The sequence below is a fragment of the Buceros rhinoceros genome, unplaced genomic scaffold (assembly GCF_000710305.1).
Source record: "Buceros rhinoceros silvestris isolate BGI_N320 unplaced genomic scaffold, ASM71030v1 scaffold14492, whole genome shotgun sequence".
Lineage (NCBI taxonomy): Eukaryota > Metazoa > Chordata > Aves > Bucerotiformes > Bucerotidae > Buceros > Buceros rhinoceros.
This window is the reverse complement of record NW_010398476.1, coordinates 80,859-92,068: the sequence shown is the minus strand read 5'-3', so window position 1 is coordinate 92,068 and position 11,210 is coordinate 80,859. Positions and strand designations below refer to the sequence as shown.

The 11,210-nt window shown below is 37.5% G+C and overlaps 1 protein-coding gene across 1 annotated transcript in view; it reads left to right on the top strand.

Annotated features, from left to right (window-relative positions):
- Positions 1-11,210, top strand: part of NEK7 (NIMA-related kinase 7) — a 65,200-nt gene that overhangs the window by 48,470 nt on the left and 5,520 nt on the right. Inside the window, exons 8-9 of the mRNA XM_010131123.1 lie at positions 4,872-4,966; positions 9,520-9,633. Coding sequence (XP_010129425.1) covers positions 4,872-4,966; positions 9,520-9,633 — 209 coding nt within the window. The remainder of the gene's footprint in view (positions 1-4,871; positions 4,967-9,519; positions 9,634-11,210) is intronic.

The window sequence follows — 11,210 nt, the reverse complement described above, 5'->3', positions numbered from 1 at the left end:
TGTGTTAGGGGTGTTTTTTTTGGGTTTTTAATGGCTAAATGCCAGGCCTTACGCTTTTTGATGAAATGGCAATTCTGAGGCTGGCTCATGGAAATGTGCGGTCTTTTATCTTTGTAGGTCATTCAGTGGACTGAAGGATAGTCTATATTTTAGTTTTTCAATTATTAAAAAAAACCCCAAAACCAAACGAACCCAAACCAAAGCTCACTTTGGTTCTCCCGCGTAGCTGTGCTGGAGGGCTGCGCAGTGTGCTGTCCAGGTGGGCACTGCTGCCATGATGTGAATACCTTCTTGCAGGGCGAAGGAGCAGATCTGTAATCCTCTTAAAATGCTTGAAAGCAAAGGATCACCTGTACTGAATCGTAGTATTTCTTCTGTGGTTTGACAGCTGTCATTTCCATGGTTCTCCTATCCCAGCACAGAGCTGTGTTATTAGGGTTCTGACTGAAAACTCATGTAGGTTTTGGGGAATAAAATACCTTGTAAAAACGTGTGCAGATACTCTCCTTTCCTCTTACATGTGATTCTCTAGCAGAGCAGAGGGTGTCAAAGCCAGTGCTGAGGTGGTGGTGTGCAGCACTGTGAATAGAATAAGCTCCGTTTTCATACTCTCAGCAAACTGATCTGAGAACCTGCACCCTCAGTGTACAGGAAGGCTAGCAGGGAGCCTGCAGCTGCTGCATCGCAGCCATCAGAGAAGCTGTGTTGAAATGGCTCTTAAGTGCAAAAACTGGGGATCCCTTACAGTAGTTTGAAAGCTGAGGTAAATTATCGTGCTGTTACAATACTATGTTATAAAATAATACCAGCTACTTATAGATTGATTTCTGCGGTTAGACTATTTGCATAATGTAGGCTAGGTTGCAGAACTACTTTGGGTAAGTGCAGTATTTTAGGTCCAGTCTCTGTGGTTGAAGATGAGTCAATGACTTAGAAATCTCCTACACATATTAAAATAAGTAAAAAAAAAAAAATTATAATTATGGAGAATTTGTCGTGTCAGTGCGTGATTACCCTTACTGTTCCCTGACTGCAGTCTTTGTGATTGTGCTTATCTTCAGCATCAGCCATTCATGTTCTTAATCACTTGCGTGTTGTGTTGAACTCTGTTATAAAATTCCTGTGATCTCATGGACATGAAGTCTTCATAAACTGTACCTTTTGATAAGTTAAATTGGGCCTTTTTTTTTTTTAAATGAAGTCTTGTTTTGGAATTCTTTGAAAATCAGAAGAGTTACTTAAGTGATTTAGCCCCCTTCCTGAACTCTAATGGTTTGGTTTTCTAATGCGTGGAATGTCAGTAATAATTGTATGGCCTTTTTCAAAACTAGTCTTTTAAACACCTTCTGAATCACCCATTACATTGTTTTGTATAAGTAGTGTTATGAACACTTACCAGGCAGTTTTTCTCCCAGCTTAAAAATGTTTTATAGTACTTAGAGCTTGTCACTGTATTTCATTGGACTCCTCATTGTATTGTTGGTTTTTCAGTGAACACATTCTCCTCTTTAGCTCAAAGCAGTGTGAATTATGTATTTATGCTGGTAAGAAGATGAACTGTTTATATCATCACTCCCTTTTCCATGTTTCTTTGCTTCTGATCCTTCAGATCCAGCTTCCTGCCCCCTAATAACCACCACTTCCATTATGTCTCTTGCCCTTTCCACTAGCAGAAAGCTTGCATAAAGAAACAGCACTTTCTGGATCTGCAGCATCTTTAAAGGGAGGGAGCTCCAAAGCAGCAGCACGTTCTGAGGAAGCAGTTTATTTGACCCAGGCCATTTCCAAGGAGATTACTATTCAGACTTGCAGGTTATTCAAGATACGCAAACGCAGTGACCAGAATGCTAAAGTTACAGATCTTGTTCTTAAAAACATAGGCACCTTCATGTGTTACGTCTTCATCTTGATCATCCTACTTCTGTGTCTTCAGATGAGTAAAGGAAGTTGCATGTCTTTATTGTGATACTGTATTTTACTTAGCAAAAAAAAAAAAAAAAACCCGGAAAGAAACCACTGTGTTTTTGGTAGTTGGTCTTCAGATGAGTAAAGGAAGTTGCATGTCTTTATTGGAATACTGTATTTTACTTAGCAAAAAAAAAAAAAAAAATCCAGGAAGGAAACACAATGTGTTTGTGGTAGTTGCTTGCCAGTGGTACAGCTACATACTGAGATTGCTCACTGTTCTAAAGCATCATTGCAATGTCTTCAGTAGTTCCTGAATGTCAGAGTAACATAATCTTTTGTGTCATGGTTTATTAGAAACAATTTACAAGTAGTAATGATGTCTAGGTCTTTAGGTTGTTTTTGTGATTTGATGACTAACATAACTACAATTTCAATTCTTTTCACTTGTTGGTCATCAGGGGCTTCAGGTTATATTGCAGTTAAGATGTTACACTAGGCTAAATGCTGTAAAATGATAGCATTTGTTCTTCCTTTTCACTATCATCAATCTTTCACAGTCGTATCAGACCCTTAATGCATCAGCAGGCTTCCCAGAGCTACTGGTTAAAATTACTTTTGCTTTTAGTAACCTACGAACCTTCAAACCTTGGTGTTTTCAGCTGCCCCCTGTGGATTCTGTGAAGCCTCTTGCTGGCACATTACTCATTGCCAGCTACTTGTGTGATGTCTCAGAGCAGCAAAGGCAGTGCTGCTGTAACCAGCTAATGACCACATTACTGCTAAACTTACTTGTTAGATAAATTCTGCCAGCAAAGTGTCAGAATGTACTAAACCAGTGTGTTAATTAATGGATGCAAAATACCCTCAACAGTAAGATAATAAAAATATGAAAGCTGTGTCATGCCAAATGCTGTTTAATTACAGTTTCCAATTTTAAGATAGCTGTCATTAAACACCCATAAAGTACTGCTTTTGATCCATTGTAATAACGGAGTTCCTTCTGGATATTCAGGTGGCTATTTTGGTGTTGCGGTCTGCCCATCTGCTTGCCTGTTCTTTCATGGGGGAAAAGACCTCTTGACCATTTCTCTCGTGGGTGAATATTAACTTACCCTGAGACTAACTGGTTTTCACAGTACTCCATCATTTTGATTTAGCTTTCCCTGACGTTTCACCTTTTGAGCCCTTGATCTTTCATAGTCTTGGTTCAGAGCTGCGGTGATTCCTCAGGCCGGTGCTAAGGGAGCCTCTGGGGACGGGGGCTGGGGCACCCTCTGCTTTCCTGGGGCTGAGAGTCTCCCACAAAATACTTAGGGGACAAATCCATTGCGAGATGCAATAGGGGATCTCTGTTCTTGCATTAAAGAATGTTCTCAGTTTATATTGGTTTGGAATACTGTATTCAACCTTGTTTGCCAAGGAGATCAGTTGAAATGGTGGCTTATCAGCAGCTGTGGCCTCACCTGGGATAAGGCAGGACTGGGTTTCCCAGTCTGAGCTGGGCCTTCAAGTAGAAAAGTACTTCCCTTGCCCCAAGAAAGTGTGACATAGTTTGAGATGACAGGCTTTCTAAAAGATAGGGCACAAAAGATTTGGAATCACTGATGTATTCACTATATCCCTGTCTCCAGTATTCATACAGAGATGAATTCTGAATAGATGATGCTAATTCAGAGGTGCGGAAGTGAGACGAGGTCTTTGTGTTAAATAAAATACTGTGAGGTTCTTACTGCAATTTTCATAGTGTACAGTGATGAGAAGGCTGGTTTTAATCTCCATGGAAGATGTTTACTTTCGGAATTTTTACTTGTATTGGATTGACAGGTTTCAGTTGGTTTTCATCATCAGGACTCAGTGCTTAAAATATTCCACACAAAACTGAAGTAAAAATCTGCATAGATCTGTGACTCTTTGCTCTTAGGCAGTCAGTTTGTCGGGGATATAAGAAGAAAGTTCAGAGACAATGCACCAAAATCGCCACTACAGTTATTTCTTGTAACTACTTCTTTTTGTTGATCCATCACATAGGAACCCACCACTGAAATACCTTTTTTTTCTTTCAATGGCCTTTTTTGCAGAGCTCAAACATCTCAGAATTTCTCTCTTGTAAAAAACTTGTGACACAGGTGGATGGGGTCTGATTAAAATCAAGGGGAGAGATGTCCTGGAGTATATCCAACTTAAATTTGTTCTGGAACAGTCCTACTAAATGCTGCTTTTCAGGAGCAGGTGTCTCCAGAGCCCATAGCTCTGAGGCAGGATTAAGTTAGGAAAGCCACAGATTTGGGAGCTGAAAAGCCCTCTCAGAGCCCAGTCCTGCAGCAGATGGATGAGTTGCTCGGATGCCTAGGAACCTCAGCTTCTGCTGGGCTTGCAGGTTTTCCCGCCTTCCTCTCTGGGAAGCTGAAGGTCCTGGATATCAGGCTCAATTTTAGTTTCAGATACTCAGACTAAATTGTGTTTACTAGTTTCAAAAGCAGTTTTTTCAGATTTGTATATTCTCAAAATGAAGATCAGACAAGTCATTTAAGAGGAAACTAGGCAAGCCATGAACAGAATTTCTTGCTGTTGTTGTTTCCAGCCACAGTGATAGCAGTTTGGAAAGGAGCGGAGGGGGGTGTAGGGGTGTGTGTATGTGTGCGTGTGTGTAGTATGTTCCCTTGTTTCTCTACAGAAGAAAATAATTACTTTCAAGCTTCTTTAAAAGCAGAAATTTGAAGTATTCCACAACTGATTAATTCTGGTAATTATATCTCAGCAGTGAAAATAAAGCTGCATTGGATGAAATAGATACTTAATACGTGTTTTTATCAAACTGAAGCGTCATAAGTATGAATTGAAATTGTATGTGTAGCAAAATGGGAAATATAGAAGATAAAAAATGCTTTTCAGCCAGGAAAACTGTACTTTTACTATTAGGTAACAGAAATTTTCATTCAAAAGTACTTCTGTATTTATTGCAGTTGGTACACCTTATTATATGTCTCCGGAGAGAATACACGAAAATGGTTACAACTTCAAATCTGACATCTGGTCTCTAGGCTGTCTGCTGTATGAGGTAATACTGATACCTACAGTGCATGTAAGAACACTGTCGTGCTCCCCATCCCCTGTCCCCCGCCTCCCAGTGTATTAAGGACTGTTTTTAGGATCTATTTCTCTATTTTTATAGTTGAGAAAAATATTTATCATTGTGGAAAAGCTGCTTTTCAGCTATTATATGTCTGTTTAATATTAACAATGAGACCTTTTTCCAACTTCAGCATATGAAATAGTTTTATTTGTGTGTTGCTCAAAGTCTTGCCTTTTACCAGGCTTGCTGCAAAAAATTTCCAACTATTTGTTGAAGATTGGGCATAACTGAAGGATTAATAAACGAATAATGGCAAGCACAAGTAAAATTGTTCTAGGTGTTTTGAAGGCCTATGCTGATTCTATGATTTTGGGAATCAATACATTGAGAAATACGCAACTAGTATGCAACTAATGCTTTCAAAAACTGCACCGTGGTTATTTTCATACAAGTTTCATTTCTTAAAAAAATATTTAAAACCTAAGTAAAGCAATAAAAAAAATTGTGTGCTTATTACTACTAGGTCGGATAACTTTCGAGATAATGACTTTGCCTGCACAGACATATGTAATTTTTCTACTCTTTCTCCTCCTCCAATTGGTTAAACTCTTATTATTTTTAATATGTTAATTATTATTTTTAATATGTTTATTATTAATATGTTCAAGAGTGGTAGGTGATACATAATTTAAAATGATACTGTATTCTGAGAAAATAAAGATATAGGCCGAAGTGAAATTGAGGTGAATGAAGGTGTGAAGAACAGGTAGGCTTGGAAGGCAGTTAACGTCTTCAAAGTTCTTCATATCATTTTTTGATCAAAAGACCAAACACTTGTGAAGGACACTGGAGAAAAATTTTGTTCCATCAGCAATGGCAGTGAAGTCATGTTCCAGAATAAAGCTCGTGTACCCACTCAGTTTTCATTTACCTGCAAGCCATCTGCCTCAGCGAGTCATCAGATACATCAGGTATCACGTAATACATGTTTAACAGGATTGGCACCTCCTATTATTGTAGGATTTTGTAGAAAGCATCAGCCTGTTGAAGTTGTGTGTTATTACTGGGTGACTTGTCTGATCTGGTAATACTAGTTTACTTTCTGTCACTAACAGGTTGCTTTAAATATTAAAAGGCCAAATAGCTATACTGCAGTTCTGCAGTTTATGTATCTATGTGTCCTGTTGCTTCTACATCTTGGGTATGGTTGACAGGAATGAAGCCCAGTCCCTGATAGCAAGTATTTAGAAGTTTAAATCCTGAACCGAAACTTAATCCTGTATTGGAATTCCCCAGCGCTGCCCATGGCAACTGCCATCAATTTCAGTGCTCTGCTTCACACACTTGTGCAGGAGCCTAAAAGTAGTGTAAAGGAAGAGGAGGATTTTTCAGGGTTGCTATGTCTTTTCTCCTCATTGGATTTTTTTTTTTAATCTGGAAACAAACAAATAAAAACCTGAAATAACTAATTATTATTAAAAATAAACATGTTTTAAGATTAATTTTTCTTCTACATTACATGAAATAAAATTGCTGCATAGAAATCAATAGCACTTCTCTAAAAAGAGTGCTGCTTTGGTGGTGATACAGTATATTAAACACCTGTGTGAATATTAAATTTTTCTTTGATCTGGTAAATAATTTCAAAATAGCAAAATAACTCAGTTTCCTTCATTACCTCAGCATCTTTAAATAGCGTTCTCTTTTTATTTATTTTAGAAGTTTTACCAGGATCGTATTATAGTTGGTGCAGTGTTGTGTTTTGGTTTTTTTCCTTATTGTAAGGCTTAAGTAATTATTAGTTTATTTATTGTCGATATGTATTATATAGTTATAGTATATGGTAGTGTCCTCAACTGTAGCTTTTAATTTTTAATAGAGATGCTTTAATCCCATTTAGTTCTATAACATATCAGATGTTCGTGGATTGTTGGTTTTTGTTAGGTTTTGGTGGGTTTTTTGTTGTTGTTGATCACTGATATAATTTTAAAATTTTAGGTATAGTAAACTCAAAATGTATACTTAGCATTTTTCTCTTAACTATTTGAAAGTGGCTACTTAAGGTTCTTCAAGAGAGTGTGGACTAATGCATTTTTGCATTTTTATTACCGGTGCAGTTTTGTGCTGGGTATCTGTCTGTGATATGTCTATTGCCTGCATTTAGCTTGCTTTATTAGTTTGATTCCATGTTGATATGTGCTCTGGATCCTCTCCAGCTTAATGGGAGGAAAGCTGTGCCATGTTTATCACTTCTCAGTAAATGCTTAATTGCTGCTAAACTCTTTTCAGTTATGTTTTAAGTTTAGATTAATTTGCTATAATGTGTTATTTTAAAAAACTATTGTTTCTAACCTATATTACAGTCTGTTATTCATTGTTAACTATGTGGCTAGTAAGATTTTTAAAAGTATAAAGTCTGGTTTTTTTTAGAGCCTCAGGTATTTCTGAAACCTCAAAACACTACACTGGAGTTTTAATTGATATGCAACAAAGTAGACTTTACTAATTAAAATCAAGATGCTGTGCTTTTGCTACATGGACCTTTACATGGAAAAGTAGGTCTTACACATTTCCTTTTATTGTTCAGCGTAGCAATTGCATCCTTACAGGGTTGTAGGTTGGTGGCTTACAGTTCAAAAAAAAAAAAGGTAAAAAAAAAAGAAGAGAGAGCGAGCTGCCACCAGCCCCGAAGACAGACAGTGGGCTTTCGTCCCCCAGACACCCCCAGAATACTAATCAGGAAAGTCAGACCCTGGAGGTCAGGGAGCAAGTCAATCATTCTAGCGATCGTCTCAGTGTGGAGGATCAAATTAGCCTGAAAAATTCAGCTGCTGGGAGGAGAGGGCGAGCAGCTGTCAGGGGCAGCAGCGAGATGCACTAATGAACCAGATGAATAGTGCAAAAGCTTGAAAATAAAAACAGGACAGTTGACATTTTTCATCTGTCAAAGCAGGAGATGCATGAAAATATAGTATTCCTGTTTTAACTCCTTAGGGGACATTCAGAATTTTTTTAACACTCGGCAGCATTCAAACAAAAGTACTTTTTAATGAACACCTAGAGTACGAAAATGAGTATCTGTGCATTTATTTAGAATTTCTGCATGCGTATAGACACTGCAGTTGATTTTTTTTTTTCTTTTCTTTTTTGGCCTTTAGCTTGCATTTTTAAAATTCTTGTTAAGGTAAGACAATGTCATGTAAATCCAAAAATTAACATTATTTTGGTAATACAATTACAGAATTCCTGGGAGGAGTGCAGCATGGAATGGTAGTATGGTATTTGTTTTGGGAGCTTTAAAATTATTTATTCTTAAAGGTAATATGAAAAAGCACTGAACTATTTGAGAATGCTTTTATCAGGTATAAACTAAATGTAAGAGAATTTTGGTCATTTTCTTCATACATTTTCTCCCAGTGATATCTGTGCTTAGGCATGAAAGAGTTAAACTGCTATCTGGAAGACCACAAGACAGATGAGAGCCATTTTCAGCTTGTCCTGTCCCTGCTGAAGCTCACTGAGTAGCACAGCATGGACCAGCGTGTTTCACACACGCTCTGCCTGTCTGGGGAATGTACACATTGTCCTTCCAAAATCAAACTTATTAGCACATGTAGAAAAGGGTGACTGACTTTGGGGCAGCACTGCACTCAAAGCAGCATTCGTGCTGCTGCGGTTCAAAGACTCGGAAGGCTTTCAACAGAATGGAGAGATTTTAAATGAATTTTAAAATTTGTAGTCCTGCTAACTGTAGCATTTGTTTCCACTGTAAATGTCAAGTTGTAACATTGTCTGGAAATAAAGCGTAGGTTTACTCATGCTGGTTTTAAGCTGATCATTTATATAAGTGCTCTCCAACAGATATTCTTATTTTTGCATTACAGTTGTAAATTATAGCAAGGGATGGTTTGAGATGTTTTGGGATTTTTTTTTTAATATTTTCGAATAACATACTGAATTATGAAGGGTTTGGGTTTTTTTTTACAAGTATAGGTTTTACCTTAGATTTCTTGTTTTAAAACCCAACTTTATCAAAGGTTAGTGTAATAACTATGGAAAGTACAAAATCTGCTACTGTTATCCAGCATTTTCAACATGATATTGCTTTAGATCAGATGATGTTTTCAAATAAGTGATATGTTTTCTTCCAGGACATCTTCAGAGGAAATTTACATTGGGGGTGGTGGTTTGTTTTGGGTTTTTTTTTTGTCTACTTTGTGGTGTAACAACCCTCTATGCTCACAGCAGTATTGGAAACTACTCAGTTTTTCCTTGTACTCCGTTAATAAAACTCTAAGGGTGTACAATTTCAATACCGCGATGCAAGGATTGTCACAGGTGCGACTGTACGGCATGGAATAAATATGCACGCTGGTTACAGTAATAAGTTTGGAACTTCTGTTTTTAGCACTGTGACACTTCCAAGTAGGGAATTGAAAATTGTTAAAAATCACTTTTGATTTGTTAGTATTATGGATTTTATGACAGAACAGGTTTACTTATAAACACAAAAGAAAACTGTACGTTTCTTTAAACAGATGGCTGCACTGCAGAGTCCCTTTTATGGTGATAAAATGAACTTGTACTCCCTGTGCAAGAAGATAGAACAGTGTGACTACCCACCTCTCCCTTCAGATCACTATTCCGAGGAAGTAAGTAATTTTTCTTTTCATGGGCTCTGCTCAGTTTGTGTAAGCTGGCACACTTCTGTGGAAGTAAATGAACTTGCGTGATTTTATGTTGTTTGCAGATTATGCCCATGAGTGTTTGCTTGTTGAACTAGCTCAAATGTTCCTGTCAAAACAAGCCTCTGATATGATTTTTAAATTTGGGGGGCGATTAATGATGGAAACATCACACTGTTAACTACTTAGTTTCACTGAGCTTCCTTGCAATTATGACAAAAAGTCTTCCCAGAATGCACAATGGTACCTTCTACGTGCCAGAGTGGGATTGAGTTGTACGTCGATGGCGTGCTTTTCTAAAAGCACAGCTGTATGAGTTTGTGTTGTGCAGTAGATTAGCCCATTAGCCTTGTTTCTCTGGGGGCTTGCATTAAAATAGATACCGCGTAACTCACTAGTGAAAGGGAATTGTTTAGTTCCCATTTGTACGCGTTGTAAAACCGGGGACGTGCTGTTCGATACAGTTGAACAGCAGTTCTTCTGCAAGAAAGAGCAGTTCTTGACAAGGCTAATAGTAAATTTCAGGGAAATATAGGCAGACATAACATAATTGAATCTGAGCAATATACACTGGCATATCGGCACACTGTTGTAAGCTGATAGGAAACAGGACTGTTGTTAATGCAGTTAAGAAGGGGTACTTGCTTTTTTTAAGCCCTGAAATGAAAAGACACCAACCAAACATCAAACTGAAACTAAATAAAATAAGTATTTTTCTTAGTGTAACAGAATGAAAAAAATATAAATGTTTACTTGTAAATGTTCTGAGGTGCTGGTTTTGAAATACTTTCCCACTTTGAAAAGAACAGGGAAAACTGGTAGAAGCTGTAAACCAAGGGAAGTGTGTTAGTAACCAGTTTAATTGAATTCAACCCACATGAATTAAAGATTCCTTTGAAAACACAGATAAACACAAGGACTGAAATACTTCTAATAAACATAAAGCATTGTGCAGTTTCATTTTTAAAATAGGGATTGTATTTCTGAACCTTAAATTTTTTTACATTCAAAGACACTGATTGGACTATGACAAAAGATTACTGCCCAGTGTTTTGTTTTGTATTTATAGTGACAATTTTCCCCCTTTTATGAAACAAACTGGACTTAAAAGGATAATTCAGTGACATTTCAAAGGATTAAGTAGTGATCTCTTGTGTAATTTATACAGTATCTCTTTGTGGTTTTTCCAATTAGTCATTTTTCCTTGGCCGTTTTTAATTATTATTTATTGTAGACTATAAATATGGCAGTTCATACAACCAGCTTCAGAACTGGAGGCCTAGAAATACAGTAGGGTGTGAACAATAATGCAAAATGATATCAGGAATGTCAGGGGCCGTTCTTTGTTGTGTCATTCATGCTGTCTTCCTTTTTCCATGAAGCGCATGAATATTTCACATATCTGCATCCTCATCCTCTATTCTTCTTGACTAATTTTCAGACTGTCTGAATTTGCATTTCACATGGTAGCTGATTAGGAGATGCCGAGTGCAGCAGCGAAGCCTCAGCAGGCGGTTTCCATGGTGACCTTCAGCAGGCTTTTA